Source organism: Haliaeetus albicilla, chromosome 9 (assembly GCF_947461875.1).
Source record: "Haliaeetus albicilla chromosome 9, bHalAlb1.1, whole genome shotgun sequence".
NCBI lineage: Eukaryota > Metazoa > Chordata > Aves > Accipitriformes > Accipitridae > Haliaeetus > Haliaeetus albicilla.
In genome coordinates this window covers 17,160,077-17,179,338 of record NC_091491.1, presented here as the reverse complement: position 1 = coordinate 17,179,338, position 19,262 = coordinate 17,160,077, and the positions used below count along the sequence as shown (strand labels likewise).

General features: G+C 44.4%; 1 protein-coding gene and 1 long non-coding RNA gene across 5 annotated transcripts in view; one reads left to right on the top strand and one right to left on the bottom strand.

The window, feature by feature from the left end:
* MYO7B (myosin VIIB) overlaps positions 1-19,262 on the bottom strand; it is a 59,176-nt gene that overhangs the window by 16,562 nt on the left and 23,352 nt on the right. For 2 of the 3 annotated variants that reach the window (XM_069791910.1, XM_069791912.1), the window contains 17 exons: positions 18,438-18,590; positions 17,809-17,907; positions 17,151-17,245; positions 15,401-15,485; positions 14,133-14,351; positions 12,617-12,793; positions 11,680-11,889; positions 10,597-10,764; positions 10,251-10,331; positions 9,570-9,694; positions 7,872-7,998; positions 6,374-6,493; positions 5,324-5,497; positions 4,138-4,365; positions 1,618-1,785; positions 888-1,005; positions 671-797 (listed from right to left, as the gene is read on the bottom strand). In XM_069791910.1, coding sequence (XP_069648011.1) covers positions 671-797; positions 888-1,005; positions 1,618-1,785; positions 4,138-4,365; positions 5,324-5,497; positions 6,374-6,493; positions 7,872-7,998; positions 9,570-9,694; positions 10,251-10,331; positions 10,597-10,764; positions 11,680-11,889; positions 12,617-12,793; positions 14,133-14,351; positions 15,401-15,485; positions 17,151-17,245; positions 17,809-17,907; positions 18,438-18,590 — 2,474 coding nt within the window. The remainder of the gene's footprint in view (positions 1-670; positions 798-887; positions 1,006-1,617; positions 1,786-4,137; positions 4,366-5,323; positions 5,498-6,373; positions 6,494-7,871; positions 7,999-9,569; positions 9,695-10,250; positions 10,332-10,596; positions 10,765-11,679; positions 11,890-12,616; positions 12,794-14,132; positions 14,352-15,400; positions 15,486-17,150; positions 17,246-17,808; positions 17,908-18,437; positions 18,591-19,262) is intronic. The other variant, XM_069791911.1, reaches the window with a different exon arrangement.
* Positions 4,266-19,262, top strand: part of LOC138686821 (uncharacterized) — a 36,604-nt gene continuing 21,607 nt past the window's right edge. For both annotated transcript variants that reach the window (XR_011326119.1, XR_011326120.1), the window contains exons 1-3: positions 4,266-4,473; positions 11,990-12,663; positions 14,993-15,131. This is a non-coding gene — a long non-coding RNA (uncharacterized lncRNA). The remainder of the gene's footprint in view (positions 4,474-11,989; positions 12,664-14,992; positions 15,132-19,262) is intronic.

Below are 19,262 nucleotides of genomic sequence, written 5' to 3'. Positions count from 1 at the left end.
CAAATCCCTTACAGTGAGTGTTGGTAGTTATAAATTTGCCTTCTCATGGTAGGAGTTGGTAGGTGTGAAGGACTGAAGTGTCTCAGGTTCACTCTGGACTCCACCATGTTTTGTACAGAAGTACTTCATTATAGACAAAAGAACACCCTTCTTTTGGAGTAACTAAGCAACTAATTAAATCTGTGACAGTCCTCACAGAGGTACTTTTGTGTATGTCAGACCCTATTCTCTGAGTGATCTGATGCAAGGATATGTGCCCTGAGCAAGCCAATGGTTACCCTCTTTCCCTCAGTTATCCTGTTCAGGTCCATCACACCTGAGAAGTATACGAACTCCTAGCATGCATAATAGATGATGGCTTAACTATCTTAGTTATTTGGGCCATTCTTGTCTTGATGCATGTCTGTGCTTCCTTATACCTTTCTGACTGAACACAATCATCTTTCCTTCCATCAGCTGGGAAGATTCATCCATGTCAGTATTTCCTTTACAGGCTGCTCACAACTTGTCCCCTTCTGTTTCCCAGACCTAGACTAAACCACCTTTCCAGGCTCAGATCAAATCACCTAGGGGGACGGCAGAGAAAGTACACCTCCCTCCTACATGGAAAACCCTTCCTGAGTATGGGCAGAGATGCCTTCCTCAGATCTTGTCTTTCTGGGGCAGTCACCTGTTGGTGTGGATGCCAGTTATCTCTGGGAAGGTCAGCTCAAGGAGCCGCTTTTCTGACTCATCCAAGAAGCAGATACCTTTCCAATTTACGGCAACAATAAAGTGGTTCTTGGGCAAGCTGGGACCTGAAAATGCAGAAAAAACTTATCAATGCTTTACAAGTCCTTCTCTATTGATCTTATATCCGTCCTCTACTCCCAGGCTCCCGAGATTACCTGAAAACTTAGTGACTTCAAAGAATCGGGAAAAAAGCAAAGGCCACTGAAAGCGAGCAAAATCTACAAGTTGTTCCTTCACAGTCTGACGGGACAGACGGTCCTGTGTGTATGGAGCCTGCAGTATAAAAAGATACGCAAGGTTTTCTCAGTAAAATCTGGTTTGCATGATCTGCAGACAATAAAGAGCAGGCCTGATCCCAGAGGTTCCCAACAGTCCTCTGCTGTCACTGGTGTCAAGGGTAACTGGAGAAAGTCAAATCAGGAACAGCCTCCAGGGGCCCAAGCCACATGCAGCTGAGGATGCCCACAGGAATGTGGCTTCCAAATTTCCCTCAAATTCCCACTGACTGATCTGTTCAGAATCTAACACACTTTGGGTGCCAGGGAAATAATTCAGGTAATCCATTTCCAGATCAAAACCAATATTCCATCTCATACCCATCCTGACTCAGTTGTCAGATGGGAGATAAAAAGCCTTAAAAGATACCCTATTCAGAGATTTAAATATACTTTTTTCATTCTGCCCCCTGCCCCTGTTGAGTCCTACATGGAAGAGTGAGTGGAAATGTTCTCCACTCCCCCAGCCCTAATTAACTATTTAGGATATACAAACTGAGATGTTTTTTTCCTTCCTCCCCCAACAGACTATTCATAAATGGAAATGGTGAAAGAAGCAGAAGCTGGTGCTTGAGAGTGGTTACCCAGCAGTGCCAAACAAACCTCTTACCTTAGCATGTGCATAGGTTATAAGGCTCACCCACTTTTCCAGGGGCTTGGACTTCAGCTGTTTCACTGGGATACAGTCATGGAGCACCTTCTGCACAAGTTCATTGTGGATGGAATCTCCAAACTGGGTGTAACAATATTTTGCACCTATCTCCACCAAATCCTCCTCCTGAAACAATTAATCCATTAAAAGAGGCCTAGAAAGATGTCACAGAGTCCAGATAGCCTTGTTCAACCTTGAAGCCAGTTTAGGAATAGGGTTTTCTCCATTTTTGTCTGGATAACTCTTGACAGTCATCCAGCATAAGGAGAAATTAACTTCACACAATCATAGCATCAAAGAGATTATTAGCAAAGATATTTTAAAGGGACCCAAATTGCCCCTTTGGACATGCCTCCAACTGCCACATGAACTGAAAGTTGCAGGGAAAAAAAATGTATTCATTACAAGTGGCAGAGTGACAGCTGGTACAATCACCTGGACGGGAATTGGTCATTAAAGGGCAGAAAACTCAGGAGGAATACAGGGATCTTGTAAGGTCATGCAGAGAGGAAATTAGAAAGGCAAAATCTCAGCTAGAACTCAATCTGGCCACTATTGTAAGAGACAACAAAAATGTTTTTACAAATACGTTAACAATAAAAAGAGAGCCAAGGAGAATATCTATCCTTTAATGGATACAGAAGGGAACATTGCCATCAGAGAGGAGGAAAAGGCTGAGCTACGTAATGCCTTCTTTGCCTCAGCCTTTAATAGAGAGACCAGTTATCCTCAGGGTACTCTGCCCCCCGAGCTGGACGGCAAGGATGAAGAGCAGAATATACCCGCCTTAATCCAGGAGGAAATAGTGACCTACTACACCATCTGGACACTCACAAATCTATGGGACGAGATGGGATCCATCCAAAAGTACTGAGGGAGCTGGCAGAGGTGCTTGCCAAGCCACCCTCCATCATTTATCAGCAATCCTGGTCAACAGGGGAGGTCCCAGACAACTGGAGGCTTGCCAGTGTGACTGCCATTTACAAGAAGGGTCGGAGGGAGGATCCGGGGAACTACAGGCCTGTCAGCTTGACCTTGGTACCGGGGAAGATTATGGAGCGGTTTGTCTTGAGCGTAGTCACATGGCATATGCAGGACAACCAGGGGATCAGGCCCAGCCAGCATGGGCTCATGAAAGGCAGGTCCTGCTTGACCAACCTGATCTCCTTCTATGACCAGGTGACCCGCCTAGTGGATGAGGGAAAGGCTGTGGATGTTGTTTACCTGGACTTCAGTAAGGCCTTTGATGGTGTCCCTCATGGCATACTCCTTGAGAAGCTGGCGGCTCATGGCTTAGACAAGGGTACTCTTTGCTGGGTAAAAAACTGGCTGGATGAACGAGCCCAGAGGGTTGTGGTGAATGGATTTAAATCCAGTTGGTGGCGGGTCACAAGTGGTGTTCCCCAGGGCTCAGTACTGGGGCCAGTTCTGTGTAATATCTTTATCAGTCATCTGGTTGAGGGGATTGAGTGCACCCTCAGGAAGTTTGCAGATGACACCAAGTTGGGAGGGAGGGTCGATCTGCTCAAGGGCAGGAAGGCTCTACAGAGGGATCTGGACAGGCTGGATGGATGGGCCGAGGCCAACTGTATGATGTTCAACAAGGCCAAGTGCCGGGTCCTGCACTTGGGTCACAGCAACCCCATGCAGCGCTACAGGCTTGGGAAAGAATGGCTGGAAAGCTGCCTGGCAGAAAAAGACCTGGGGGTGTTGGTCAACAGCCAGCTGAGTATGAGCCAGCAGTGTGCCCAGGTGGCCAAGAAGACCAACGGCATCCTAGCCTGCATCAGAAATAGTGTGGCCAGCAGGAGCAGGGAGGTGATTGTCCCCCTGTACTCAGCACTGGTGAGGCCGCACCTCAAATACTGTGTTCACTTTTGGGCCCCTCACTACAGGAAAGACGTTGAGGTGCTGGAGCGTGTCCAGAGAAGGGCAACAGAGCTGGTGAAGGGTCTAGAGCACAAGTCTTATGAGGAGCGGCTGAGGGAACTGGGGTTGTTTAGTCTGGAGAAAAGGAGGCTGAGGGGAGACCTTATCACTCTCTACAACTACCTGAAAGGAGGTTGTAGTGAGGTGGGTGCTGGTCTCTTCTGTCAGGTGGCTGGAGATAGGACGAGAGGAAATGGCCTCAAGTTGTGGCAGGGCAGGATTAGGTTGGATATTAGGAAAAATTTCTTTACTGAGAGGGCTGTCAGGCATTGGATCAGGCTGCCCCAGGAAGTGGTGGAGTCACCATCCCTGGAGGTGTTCAAAAAGCACATAGACAAGGCACTTCAGGACATGGTTTAGTGGGCATGGATGATGGTTGGACTCAATGATCTTGAAGGTCTTTTCCAACCTAAATGATTCTATGATTCTATGATTAAGAACGGAAAGGTTGTTCACAGTCACTAGAAACTTCATTCATCTTCCTGCTTTTTAATGTGGGAAATGTTAATATAGTTTTGTCTCTTTAGGAGTATGAATAAGGAGACCCACCTTCTCACAACAGTATTCTCCAAAGCGGATGCCGCGAATGACTTGGTGGTAAATGAGATCAGTGCTGACAGGATCCTCCTGTGAATTGTGCCAGGGGGTGAAGATTTCCTTCCGGAAGTAGAGCCGCCAGGGTGCATTGCGTTCATGTGTGCCCTGCTCCTTCACTAGCTGTTCACACTGAGAGATGGCATCCAGAACATGATCTCGTCCCCCACCCAGTGACCAGACCTAGAACAAAGGGACACTGCATTTACTGGCATGCCTGCTTTGTATCTGAGTGAAAGACAACAAACCCAAAGCTCCTGATCTCCTGACAGCAAGAAAAACTCTGAAAAGGTAAGCAGATGGATGTGCAAGTTGTACTTTGGTAAATGTGTGTATTTTTATGCACAGTGATGGTATTGGGAAAAGTAAGTTGGAAGTTAAGACAAAGCAGCTCTGGTTTGCGATCTTCTATTTGTCTCCTTGTACTTTGCTTATCCCCTGTATATGCCCTTAAGCGCACATGCAAGTGTTCCTGTAATCTAAACAAAAATGCCATCTCTGAATTAATTTCATTGCTATTGATGCCAAAGCGAGCATTCTGCTGTGTATGTCTGTTTTACAGTATTACTGTAAAAAAAAACACCAAAGGGAAGGAGAGGCTAAAATGCCACCATGTGAGCTAACAGCAGCAGCCCTGACAGGGACCTTGGCTTTCAATGCCACATGACAGGGGCTGCATCAACAGCACTGTAACACAGAACAAGAAAGTAATGTGCAGCAATGTAGGTGGGAAATGTGTCTTTGAGCACAGATCCCTAGCATGTGAGACCTGCTAGTTTCACCCTGCTCCAGCAGTTCTGTAGTGCTGCATGCATGATGAGCAAGTGGGGTCTCAGAACATGGTGGGAGACCACAGCGCTGCACTGCCCATGCATGGGAGCACGGACACTAGTCAATTATGTGACCTGGCAAAGGAAACCTTACAGGCCTGCAGCAGGAATTGCTAAGAGGCTAGCCAACAGAAAGGCAGAATAGGATTATCAGGTCCTGAGATTCAGCTGGGATTCAGAACTGATTTGGTTTGAGCATAGGACTGGGACGGGGTGCCAGGAGTCAGAGGGAGTCCTCAGTGAGGCTGGGTGGACAGCAGCAACTCCACAGAAAGAGAAGGGAGCTTTCATTCTATTTTTCTACACTTTACCTTATCAAACACAGCAATGTAGAGTGAAAAACCAAACACATCCTTCAGTTTGGTTTTATCTGCTATGAACTGACAGATCTCTTTGGCAATGGAAGCAGAGTCTGCAGGGACAGTGATGCTTTGGCCATTCATCAGGGTGACATTAAACATAATGGGTTTCTTCTGCTTTGTTGCCTGTAAGTCAGAGTTAAATGAGAGAAACAAATTATGGGAAAACCTTCCTTTTCTGTGAAGAATGAAGACAGCATTTAGATTTAAGAGCTCCACACACTGTACACCCTAGTCAGCAATCTTTAAGTGAATCTCCAACACCCACACAGTTTCTTCAATGCATGGTGAGTCTTAAGTATAAATTACAAACCTGGAGCAGCACTGGACTCAAGTTCTCTGCTCCCCACAACTCAGGGGAGCTGATTATCACATAACAGTGTGGACTGACAGACTTTTCGCGAGCCTTATTTGGCCTGATGACTTTTGGGTACAGCCTTACATGCATCAGTGGAGAGACGGCCTGCAGCAAGCACTTTGCCCAGGGAGATGTGTGTTAGGCAGCAAGGTCTCTCAGATTTGGGAAGGAATTGAACTGAGGTCTTCACTTGAAGGGGGTGTGCGCACATGTGTGCGTGTGTGTGCGACTTCTAATTACTAGGGTGACATTAAAAGGAAGAGGGAAGGCAATATAGTCCTATCATACACACTTCCTCCCTCCATTTTAAAAGCATAAGCCCTACTCAGTGCTTTCCACAAATGATGGTAAGAGCTTCCCCCAGAGGTGGTTCTGGCCTGTGGCTCCTGAGTGGATGGAGGTTATCTCCCTGCAAATCATGTGTTGCAGCTTTTAAATTACATCCTCCACTGGATTTAGGTTAACTGAATGGCCAGAAGAGGTATATCTAAGAAGCTGCCCAGACCAAGGCAGCTGGCTTTAATCCCCTTGTGCAATTGATTTCCATGACTGGACTTAGGAAGATCTGTTAGCACAGGCTAGTAAACGCAATCCAGTATAAAATGACACAGATCAATATAATTAAGCAAAAAGGGAGTTGCTACCTGAAGTTCCAGCCAGCTCGGAGGTTCAGTCCGTGCTCCATTGACATAGGTACGTCTCAGACGTTCAGCACAATATGGTGCATAGCCTGTGGGCCCATGGTGGATGAAATTCAACAGGTACTATATGCATAGAGCATAAGAAAGAGTTAGGAAATACTAATCCTCATAAAACATTAGAAACCTTCTGCAGCTGATACACTAGACTACAGTGACCAGTCAGCTTACAGTTCACCAGAAAGTATTGAAGGTTAGGGTTGGAATTAGTGTTTGAGACACCAAGTTTTCCCTCATTCTGCAGAGCTTTCAGTCTAAAGAGGAAGACTTGTGTCAGTCTATTCACCATGTTTAACTACACGATAAATATCAGACAGTGGAGACTTTATTCTTATGACTAGGTTAGAGCAAAGGTTAGTGTTTCCAATTGAAGAGCCTGAAGTCTTGTGACATTCTGTATAAACAAAAGTGCTGGGAAGAGGGCTAATTGCAGGTTAGGATTGATGATGATGGTTATTTGTAGTTTTACTAAGTTCTCTGGCAATATCAATAGTGGAAGTCCATGATTAAGATTGGACATTGGAAGAGAAGGGTTGGATAAACTGAGCTTTTGGAGTTTGTATAGCTCTGGTATCTGGATGACAGGGTGTAAGCATGGACTTGTATTTACATACCTGTATTTAGTGCAAGCATGGGTCAGTTATTTTAATGATTAAGAATATTCCTAGAAATAGGGTATAGTCACGTCTTTCACGAATTCTGCACAGTTCACGGTCTTTGGATGAAGACTGGTGTCAAAACGTGTCTATGGCTTGTGTCTTGTTTGTTCCAAGTAGTGTCCATTTAGCAGCATTTCTGATTAGATTAATCATTTCAGCTAGGATGTCAATAAGGCAAGGCTGAAGATTCAGGAATATCTATGGATTCTGTTTGCCTCTAAGATCTAGGAGGAAGGCTGACGTCAAGTTGGAGTCACCGGTTGTTGGGGTTTTTTTTCCTCTGGTGAAGTGGATTTATCATCCATTTAAATTTGGAAATTAATGAATGATGAAAAAGCCCAAATTTTTGTTGGATTTTGTAGGGCTTGGAGATGTAAGGTAAGAACTGGTAAAATATGGGGGTGATTTTATACTGGTGTCTTGAGTATATTTAATCACTAGGATTGTAACTGGAGACACCTTTTAAATGTTGGAAAGGCAGAACTGGAGAGGTTAAAATTTGCCAGATTCTTTGCAGATTACAGATCTAAAATGAGGGCTGTGATCAACAACAGAATCCAACTTGTATGACGTGTAGTGAAAAAGAATTAAATGTGAGTACAGCAATCATTTCTTTAAATTCCCAGATAAGCATATGAGATGAGATAGCTTCTGCTAAAACTACAGCACCAGATGCTATGGCAGCCAAACAGTTTATGTGGCTGTCTGTATCAAAACATCAAAATACACAAGAAACAAGATCAGCTACGGCATTTAAGCTTCTGTAGGAAAAGTTAGTAGCGTACCTTCACAAATGTGTCTGAAGGAGGAAAGCAACCAAGGCAAAGTGACAGAAGGATCCAGCCTCGAGCATAGCTGCTCCTGTTGCTGTTTTCAGTGAGTTGTTTGCAAATCTGGCAATAAATCTCATCTCTGTAATAAAACATGTGAAAGCAACAGATAATGATTCACTGTCTGACCTGTCTTTGGCTACGCTTCCACTGCAAGCTTGGCATGATTGCAGCATGATGTAGATCTGAACTAGGTTTAACCCATTAGCTAGGATACCAATTGTAATGTACCACAGGAAATAACTGAGTCATTGGCTTTGGCAAGGAAAGACTCAAGGTATACTTAGTCCCCTTTGCCAGCCCTTGTCACTCGAGCAGTTCAAGTGCAATTCTCATGCTGGATTACCTCCTGTGACAAGCAGGGGACTGTGCAGGGATAACAACTGCTGGGTCATCCAGCTGTGAAATGGCATTGCTGTCCCTCCACATGTGAAACTTGGTCTAAGCTCTCTACAGTATGTGGTTTGTATCTCATGGCTCTTGTCTGTCTGCTTATATGTGGATTTGGGGATAAAGACAGGAGGACACTCTGCTTAATTTTATATTTTTAGTAAACTTGGAGTGAGTCCTTGGACAGGAATGGAGGAAAGGGTGCTTCAGAATGTGCTTCTGAAAATGCAAGTTGCCTGCAGTGAGAACATATGGGAAACAGATGCAAAATTCTGTATACAAACAAAACTGCTATTTAAAAATCATCTTAAATTTTCTGGACTCTTGGAACACACATTTGGCAAGTCTGATGTGGGAGGACACAAGGTAGGTGAGGTTTTTGTTCCCGGATAGGACATACGATGAAACACAGACTGAGGGAGTAGATACTTAGCCTGTGGCTGTTATGATACACTGATTGAAGGCAATTTTTGCCAGCTGAGGATCTGCTTCGGGGAGCATCTTGACTAAAACAAAGCACCTATGTAGAGAGGAATGCAGCCCATGACTGAGGTCAAGGCAGGGCCTGTGCCTATGGGCTTTGTTAGAGAGAAGTGTTGCATAAGCTAAAATGGGCTAAAAGGGAGGAAGGAATTCACAGGGTCAGGTGAGAACCACCTCTTATCCTCACACCATGCTTGGCCTAAGGTCCACCCTCACACCGCTTGTGAGCAGGATTTCTTCTAGTGGCTGATACAGTCAGCAAACCAGACCTTAAACTGTCTCTGACTTGGGGACATTGCCTGAGGGCTCAACAACAGGCTGTTGGGAAACTGAGGTTATGCACACCTCTCATACACCTAGTGTACATTAACTCCATATTTCTTACTCTTCTGTTTCTTCTCCCTCATACTAGGGCTGTGTTCCACCTTCAAGTGTTACTGCGTTACAACCCTGAGCTCTGCCCCACTGCATATCTGTGGGGTATTCAGAAAGCCATACATGGAGGCAGCTGACCTAAACCACAACATGAAGATACCAGAAAAGGCAGTAAGGGAGTCATTCTCTGTCCCCTCTGATAAAGGTCAAGCATTCTCCAAAGAGGTGTGTGGCCTACAGTCTCATTCCTAGGTGACTAGCTTGGGCTTTCAGTCAGAAATCCCCATAGATAAATGTGAGACACTTCCAGGATTTGGAAAATGCCCTGGGACTGTGGAAAGGGGATGCTGGATTTCCTTGATTAAATCCGTGCCTGGTCCTAGAAAGGAGGTACAAATTTCCTACCTGATGGCAGGACGCAGAATTGCATTGCCAATAATGAAGTGCAGTTTTTCTAGGTTGGACATAGGTCTCTCAGAGATCGAGCTGTCCTCTTGGAAAGCCTCTTCTCCACTTAGCTGGTCTGTCACCTGAAAGAAACCAAGAAGAACCCCAGAGTGCTCTAGAAACCTTCCCTCTTACTAGGCAGCTCTCCCAGAAATGAGAGACATTCCTTCTCTATCTTTCTGGCAGGAGCAGTTAGGAACAGGCCATATTTCCCCCCTTCCCTCTCAAGCTAACTCATAAAATGCAGTGTTATGGTGCTATTAACTGGCTAGGAGAACTTTCTTGTACTGTCCTGTACAGCCCTAAGCACATGGTGGTTCTCAGTCTGCTCAGGGCTTTGGGCAAACTGTTCTGTCATACCAGAAATTCTCAATAATAAATTGTTGCCTCTGTGCAGGGGTCACTCTCCAGCAGGGAGGGATGGAGTTAATCTGCCAGAGAATGAATGACAGCAGTGCACATGGGGATAGTTTCAAAAGAAGAACAGTGCACCAGGTATCCCATACACAGGGCTGCACTGGCTTGGCAGGGGAACAAGTTCCCATCTGGGAGGTTGCTGTCACATAACATCTGTCAGAAGGTGAAGACAGGGTTCCAGGCAAGAAGACTTAGGGGAAGCAATTTATTTCCACCTCTTACCTTCCCTGTCAACTTGGATGACCGTTTCAGCTTCAGGGAAGAGATCCCCTTTGAAATTTTGTTATCCTTCCTGCTGTCTCTCTACAACACACAGTACCATTATAGGAAATTAGTTTAATGCACAGCAAGAATGATTCATTAAGGAAGGAAAGATGCTCAAATGGAGATGTTTTTGTTTGTTCCCTCCTGCCAGAAGGAGCTGCAGTGTCCTTCCAGGACTGACAGGGGCACTTTTGCACTTCTGGCATTTCAAGTACAGTAGCATGAAATGATTCTCACTCTTGGTAGAACAGCACAGAAACCAAGGAAAGCAAACGAAAATACAAACATAGCCTGCTCCTCTCACCATATTTGGGCTGTCGTTCCTGAACTGGACCTGGTTTTTCCTGCCAAGTGTGTCATATATCTGTGTCATCACGGAGCTGCTCTTGGTGGTGGCATTCTTGGCAAACATTGCTGGCTCTGGCAGGTCCCCCATGAACCTCAGGATGATAACCCACACAACTAGAGAAGCCTGTAGTGGCAGAAAGCACAGTCAGACACTGCCAAGAGAACCAATGGCCTCATGCCATTTCTGCCTGTTTAGATAAGAGCATTTTCTTCCTTTACCCAGTCCAAGTTGTTAAAATTCCCATCTCTTCCCACCATTTACACCAGGAGTTTACTTTCACGTCAAACAACATGAAAGCAACATTCACAACACTTTCACGCTAAAGGAGGAGGGTGCAGCTGTAGTGGGAATGTCAGATTTACTCTGTGATTGCTGAGCCCTCACCATTCCCTTTACTGGCACCTTGCAGGTGTGATGTAGCTGGAGTGAGGTGGAGAAACCTTGGCTGAACTGCACTCTGCATTTACCCACCTGGAGAGATAAGCAGTGGAGTGAACTCTTCCAGGAGCCCTCATGCCCAGAACTAGAAAGCCAAGTAATACCAAAGTTTTTGCAGTATGGGATCCTCCATTCTGCAAGGCTGCCTAACATCAAGAAGAACTCCCCTCCTCAATCTCCTCATGGTTCAACAGGAAAATTGGAAGCCTGGGCCTCCCCCTTCTGTCCTAACTTACAGACCAGCAACCCTAACAAGAGCAGAGAGATGGGTGAGCTCTGATGCTTCTTCTCTTCACTCCATTTTTGCCCCCAAAGAGTATCTGGAGAAGGCAAAACTTCAGAGTTCCCTCTTTAGGCAGACTAAAGGTGACCAGAGATCTTGTGTCAGGCAGGTATCTGTGTGAAGTGCCTGCCTGCAAACTGCCAAAAAATGCTGATAGGAACTACTACTTTCACACAAGTGCTTAGGACTATCTGCTTGGCTCTAAAATCTGTGGTTCCCAGTGCTGTGCCAGAGGCAGGGGGACCCAAGGATGGGGGGAGCTGTAGAAGCCAGGGCTGTGGAGAGACCAGGTTCAACAACAAAAAGGAGCAAGCTACCAGGACATTGTCCTTGTCATCATGGTAGAGTAGTGGGTGCCGCAGCTGTCTCCGGATATGTGTATGTGTAGAAGACCCCTGGAAATAAGTAGCTGCAAACTTTGGGAAGGTGTACTCTTCCAAGCCATCTGCTTCCTCTTCTAGCTCCACACTCATGGGAACCATGTCCAGGTCGACCTCGTCCAGCTTGTTACGTTTTGTTTCCAAGTCCTGTGCAAAACATGAGGAAGAAGCATATTTTCTTTCCCTGTACTCTGATATTCTTAATTTATGTTCTTTTTTTCTTTTTTTTTTTTTCCCTCGGCCATAGGTCCTCCATAATTTGGCTTCCCAGCTAACCCCAAAGCCATTTTCAGCTGCTACCAACAGATCACTGGGATGCAGAGCTTGTCCTTTCCTGTCTTGGTCTTCAGCAAGAACATTGCTGATGGAAAATCCAGGTGTTATCTCCTCACTCACATCCTGCACTAACCCAGACCATTCTACTCTGCCTACCCCTCCCTACCCGATTCCATCCTCCACAGCTGTCAGGACCAGTATATCTCAAATTTTGCTTTTAAGAATATGGGATAACTTGGGTCATAAACTTCCAGCTTGCTTCAGCGAGAAAATCACTGAGAGCACTGTCAGCAGAACATGTGGTTTGTGCCAAAATGCAGAGAATGGCACTATTTGGGGAGGGGTTGCTGGGCTAAAGAAACAAATGTGCAGTAGCTTTTAAAGACACATAGTCCCCAAACTGCACGTGACCAAAAACTTTTGGGAACTGATCTCTGAAAGCACATCCCAAAGAGACTGTCTGCATGATTAATTTGGGTGATTCTTTCACTGTACAGAAGTTCATTAAACAGAATTGACCACTGATGGAATTCCAACAGTCAATGGACTTCTTAGACAAAGGATGAACATGACCCATTATCAATCTGCAGCTCTGTACCTCAAAACCCAGAGGAGCCTGTCCTTCTTGGCCTCCGATCATAGAAGGTAAAAACCCAAAAATTTTGTCCACCATTTCTTGGTCACTGATAACATCATGATTTGTTGGTTTATTGGCAAGAGCATTCCTCCTTTGTCTTGCTTCCGCCTCCTCTGTCTCCAGAGCAGTCAGGTGTTCCTTTAAACATAGAAGCTAGTTAGGTATGACTGGAACATCACTCTGCTAGAATGAATGAATGCCAGGATGAAACACTATTACAAAGGTGTTATGACAGTGAGGTCCAGCTCTGCTAGTGCAGTGTTGGAATGTGAAGTCAACTGTTGCTTGTGCTAAGCAGTCACAAAGACCTAGCACATCAGCAAAAGGCCTTGCTCTTACAGCTGTCCTTATAGACTGTTGGCCTATTGGTAATGATGTGCCATTTTTCAAGAACTTTATCCACAAGAGATAATACAGGAAAACCACAGAATTCCTAACAGTAGAAAACCCCATATTATTTAAAAATGTTTTGTGTCAGGGAGCTGTAATAGCATTGTGCATGTTTGGCTAAAGTGCCAGCTCTTACTGCAAACAGAAATGTGCATGTGTTTGCCTTGTCCCATTTCTAAAGCATCATTACAAATTGGTTTACAACTATGTCTGCTTTTTATTAAAATATAGCAGTCCTGAGATCTTTGAGCAAGTCCGCAGATGTGAGCTGGTCAAGCTCTCTTGTCAGCCAAGGAACATAGCATTCAGTGTTCCTCCGCCAACATATCTACCTTTTCTAATCTCATAGCTTCTTCCCTTGTTTTCACTGGTCCAAGGACTTGGATGAGATGTTTCTCTTCTTCTAAGCAGATATTCCTGGATTCCAGTCTGCACTTGTTTTGTGGACAACAGGACCATTCTGTGACTGTTTCCACAACTGCTGAGATGGCTCCATTCTGTTATTAACAACATGTCCACAGCAGGACTTTATCCCAACGGGGACTCAGTTCTCAATTTGGCCTTTTAGGGAACAGACCACAGGCAGAAATCTGCACACTGGCTTTGTCATGTTTGTACAGCATTAATACAGAAAGGAAGTCACAGAAAGGCCTCCCATGTGCTATGGACCACCAAGGCACTAAGTACAGGATTTTCTCTGGCAGTGCATACCAAGACACACTGCATTAGGATTCCCTTTTGAATGGATCTCTAAGTGACATTATCAGGCCTTGCTGGAGAAATGGATCTTCCCTTGCAGGAGTGACTGATATGCAGGTGCATCTTATCTTTTCTCCTCCCTTTTGTCAAAAATATTTCAGCTCTGTTAGTGAAGTTTTGATCCATGATAATGAACACAGAAAGCAAACGTAAACAAGATCAGTCAGCTTAAAACTCTGCTTTCATGCTTGACGAGCTCAGAATAAAATATCCCAAACTAAATATCCACATCCAGTGCTATGCTATGGCAACACTTGCTGGTCATTAAATCAGAACTTCATCAGAACTTCATAGAAACATCACATTCACGAGGTATCTGTGAGCATACCTCCCTCTTCATCCTCTGGTAGATTCGGCGAGCAAACATGCCCCTTGCATATGCCTGTATAATGCGTACAGCTTTCTTCTGCTCTGCTATCTTTTGACGCATTAGATAACCACGGCACATGGCTTGAAGCCTAATGATATGAGCCCTGGTTGCTTCATATTGTTTAGCAAGCTGCCGGCTCCGGTAGAGGGCCTGCAGGCGCCCAAAACCCAGCATAACCTGTAGGAGGTGGAAAAAAAAAGAAGTGGTTATGGTTCAAAACCATTGAGACTGGGAGTAAGTTGGGATGAGTAGAGGATAACAAAATTCGGTAACTGGATAAGACACTGGAAGGGGCTAATGTGATACTGACCTTCATGCTTTATTTTCTGCTAGTAATAGGCTTTTAAAAGTAGATTATATAGAGTTCTTTTGGGGACCTGTTCTAGGGAGTGGCTCCAGAAAGTGACAATGGTAGCCTGGGATTATGACAAGGGAAGGAAGAAAGCAGAAATGAAGCCAAGTGAATGATAAAAAAAGCATGTGCTTGGAGAGATGGGTGTGACAATCCCAAGACAAGCAGCAGAGGAGGATGGGGCAGAGTGCAGGACAACAGCCTGGCTCTTCAGACAGGAATTGCATCACTGGTGCAGAATAGAAAATGTTTCTGGCCGAAACTGGCAGTTTCCCTTCCTGCCCCTCATGAATGGGATGTATGGGATATATTAATAATAATCCTTGCCACACGAATACACAATATGTGAGTGCTCCTGATACAGTGTAGCTGTCCTTACCCAGAAAACCCACCATCTATAGAAGATCAGCCAATATTTTTACTAATGTGAGATTGATATAATGTTTTTTCTGATAATTTTTTACAGATTACCAGTTTTCCTGTAACAGTTGTGGAAGACACTTTGCTCACAGCATGGTGGTGATGCACAAATGCTAGCCTTGGACTCCTGACTAGAAGTGTGGGATCACTCATATGTCAGGTCACCAGAGCCAGGCCTGCCAGAGGTTAGTTGGAATATAATTTCACCAGAAAGTAGAAACATCACAGATTCAGCAAGCCCTGAGAGGTCCCAGAGCCCTCCTTGGACTTTACACCCTTCTCTACATCCTGCCATCTTGCCTCTCCTCCCTTCAGTTGTGAATATCTTCATTCCTAATACTCCACTCGGTCTGGCAGGGCATAGTATATAAACACACACACAAAAACTTATATATGTGTGTATATATTTACATAAATATATATATATATATTTAAATATACACCTGCATCTTACCATTCGGAAATCCTTCCGGCAGCAGTAGCCTCGCCAGGCTGACTGAATGGCTACAGCAGACTTCCTCTGTTTCAGAAACCGCTTTCTAAGCAGACAGACAAATGAGGTAACAATAGGTTATTTCTGCTGCTTCTTATGATAATAGTAAAGAGTAAGGTGGCATTTTTTTTCCTTTTATGGGATGTCTACAGTCTGATCTCAGCCTTGTCTGCTGTCTAGGAACACTAGAGGCAGGAAAGCTGTTGTTAAACTAACTAGCTCAATTACATGGTTCAGCGGTGGACTTGGCAGTGTTAGGTTTATGGTTGGACTCAGTGATCTTAAAGGTCTTTTCCAACCTAAATGGTTCTATGATTAGTAGACGTTTTGCCAGGGCAAGTTTGAAGGTCAGCAAGGGTTGTTCTTCCTGCTTCTGAGTAGCCCAAGAAAAGTATTATGTTGCAGCAGAAAGGTCAGTATGATCAGTTAGTTTTGTACAACATGCTTCAAAATTATCCTCACTCAAACATTTTGTCTGCTTACATGTTCTCCATGCTGATGGAAATGGCAGAATAGGCTGTTTTGCCTGACCTTCTCTGTAAATGAAGGCCTTAGGAGATTTCACCTAGGCTCAGCTCATTCTGCAAGTAAAGCAGCACCATGAATCAGTTGAGCTCACAAAGTGTTTTCCTATTTGCTTTGCTATTCATTTGCTAGTAGAAAGGATGAGATAGAAGTATTACTAATCCACCTTGATACATCTGAGCTGACTTTGCCCTTAATGATGAAAAAATACTCATTGCAACTGCAGACCAAATTCATTGCTGTGGTAGGAGAGCTCTGTAAGAACTGAAAAAGACCTTGCATCAAGCCTGGATAACTCCCCCATCCGATGACCACTTACTCCCCAGTGTCCTAACTGCCAGGACTAGGAGCCCATCTGAGCAAGATGAACTTCCCATGGTAAGAGCTGTCACACTGTGGCTGTCAGAAGTGGCACGTAGCTCTGATGGTTTAAAAATAAAAGTGAGGTGAGGCTTTTAGGGAGAGGTGATACTCTGCTAGATAGCAGGCAGAGTTTGACAAAAAGGGGGAAGTTTTGGGGCATGTGTTTTTAGTCCTTGCTTCTCTACTGTCAGGAATATATCTAAACCAAACCAAGATTCAGTCCTCTGTCATGGTTCTGGTTGGGGGATACAAGATTAATAAGTACAAATCATGATGTAAAGCATTTAATGAGGACAAACATTTACTTAACAGTGACTAAAGTTCACTTCCAAAGATATTTCAAACTAAACCAGACACAAAGCAAAAATTGTGCATCTTTGCCAAAGAGAAGGACTAGCTGGTTTCTATCTGATTCTTTTCTATGTCTTGTGTCAAACAAGCATCCTAAATAAGAGTTCTTGTAGCTCTGGGAAGGACACAGATTCCATGGGGATTTCCTGAGCTCCAGATGCCTACTGTTTACTAGAAATACTAAGTGCAAATCCTCCTTCCAGCCCTTCCTCTTCATACAAGCTGCATGTGCCACAGCCCTGCATTTTGAAAAGCATAATGAAAATAAAGAAACTGAGCCAGAACAAATCTTTGTGCAAAATCTGCATAGATGCACTGTGCACAGTTACATGAGAAGCACTGAATTTAGGGCTAGTGGAAGATATGGACTGATACATTTCATACTCAAAAATGCTTCACAGAGTGTGTTAAACTGCACCACAAAGATTACTGCTTCAAACGAAAGCAAATTCCCTTCTGTAAAATCACTCACCTGTCCTTCAATCCTCTCATCACCTTCTGGATAAGAAGAACCTTATCTGTGAGTATATTTTGGCGTTGCAGCTCCAATACTGTATCATGATGATCCTGTTAAAAGAAAGTATGGATATGCCAGCTGAGCAGACACCCCCACAACTTCTGAAAACTGGACACATGGTCTGAAAAAGGCCCAAAATCAGCATGATGTTATGCAAGCTGTGATTAAAATGCATTTATGGAACTGCAGTAGGAAGAGAGCACACCACCTGACCACACCATGTCTGGCAATAGCCATAAACAAGCAGAGAATCTGCCTGCAGTAAGACTGTTTTTACCTAGGGGTATGCTACAGGCAAGGAGGTCCCCTGCAACAGTGTGCTGGTATCCAGTTCTTTTCTATGCTCAAGGCTTGAGCAGAGACCAATACACTGCACTGTGCTGTTTCAGCTGCAACACTGGAGCACAGGAACAGGATCAGCCTCTCCTACACCAAGCTGTGTCCATTAAATTGCTTGGCCTTCAGGAACAAAGATCCAGCCTCAGATTCAAGAGAGAGTTTATAAGAGAACCCAGTCCTTCTGGGTCACCACTCTTGTACAAGCAGATCAAGCTATACTGTGAAGCACCTATTTTTTCAGGAGAAGAAACAATAAACTGTCCTTTTCACTTACTTTAAGGAAAATCTTGGTCTTTCCAGCTTGCCAGCTTTCATCCTTGCCGAGCACTGCTTCGGAGATGCAGATACAGCTCTGTCGAGCATCATTCTTCAGCTGATGTGCAAAAGCATCATCATGTTAGGGCTTGGTTGTGAAACAGCAGCTGTACTATGTAAGGATCTATTGCCCTGCATTTCAAAGGGCGAAGAACAGAAACGGATGAGGTCTTACAGACCTCTGGGCTGACGGTATAATGAATGAAAGTGGTTCAGCTCAAATGGTCAAGAAAAGGAGGAACAGGACTGCATGGCCAAACATTCCAGAGTTCAAGTGTGAGGAGGATGTTAGAGACCTCAGAAGTGTGTGATTACAGAAAAGAAACATCTGAAGGCAGTGGAGATGCCACCTTGCCTGGGTGGCACCTTGCCGGTCAAGGATAGCTGGACCTAAAAGCACCTCTACCATTTCAGCTGAGGTCCAAGTGAGTACTTAAGTATTTAGCTACAGTTACTGTGATGACAGTTCCTGTGATGACAGCTCTCTCATCTTGCCAGCAATAATCCAAGAACTTTCTACTGTAGGAAAGACTAAAGCCTCATAAAGAAAAGTTAGATTAGCCTTAAACCAAGTTTTTGCGTACAAACCTGTTCTTGAAGAGACCATGGCAAGAGAACTCTGTATCTCTCAAAGAACTCCTCAAAGCTGTAGCGAATTGGGTAACCAGCTTTCCTGATCTGAATGGTCTCCATCATCCCTGAATATCGCAGCTGTTTGATACACAGCTCCCGGTCAAACAACTGAAAGGGCAAGCAGACAAGGAGGAGACTTAGCACTGAAAGAAGGTACACATGCAGCATTCCTCAGAACATATCTATTAACCTCCAACCTCAGACTGCCTGCAAAAAGGCCTGCTATGCTTTTTTAAATTGCACTTCTTATTTCTTTAGTGCACTAGATTAATTAATTACAGGCATAAACAAGTCACCCCAAAGGATCTTCAAATTTGTGTTTATCAGCAGTGGAAACAGTCCATTAACTTCAGTCTGGCTTTAGCAACATTTTCAATTCTCGAACTGCAATTTCAGATTAACAATAAATTGTTCATATCATTTGGCAGGTGTGAATAACTGCAGTAGCCACTTAGGCCTTTTGGGCATACCTATGCAAAGCACAGCAAGCATGCTGCTAGTTTCTTGTAATGCAGATTAAAATTAGGTTCACTAAGCCACATGCAGTACTTTTTAAAAATTATTAATTCACTTGACCAACACCATACAAGGTTTTAGTATAGAACTGGGTCGTGATCTCCCAAGTTCCAGCCAAGCGTCTTAATGACAAACTCACTCCTCTTCTCCTGTAGTGTCAAATCAAGCCACATCACCCCTCCTTCAAACACCAACAGCTCTCCTACTCTCTCTCTCACTATTTCATTAGTATGATCATTGTTGGATCCTAATGTTTTTCATTCA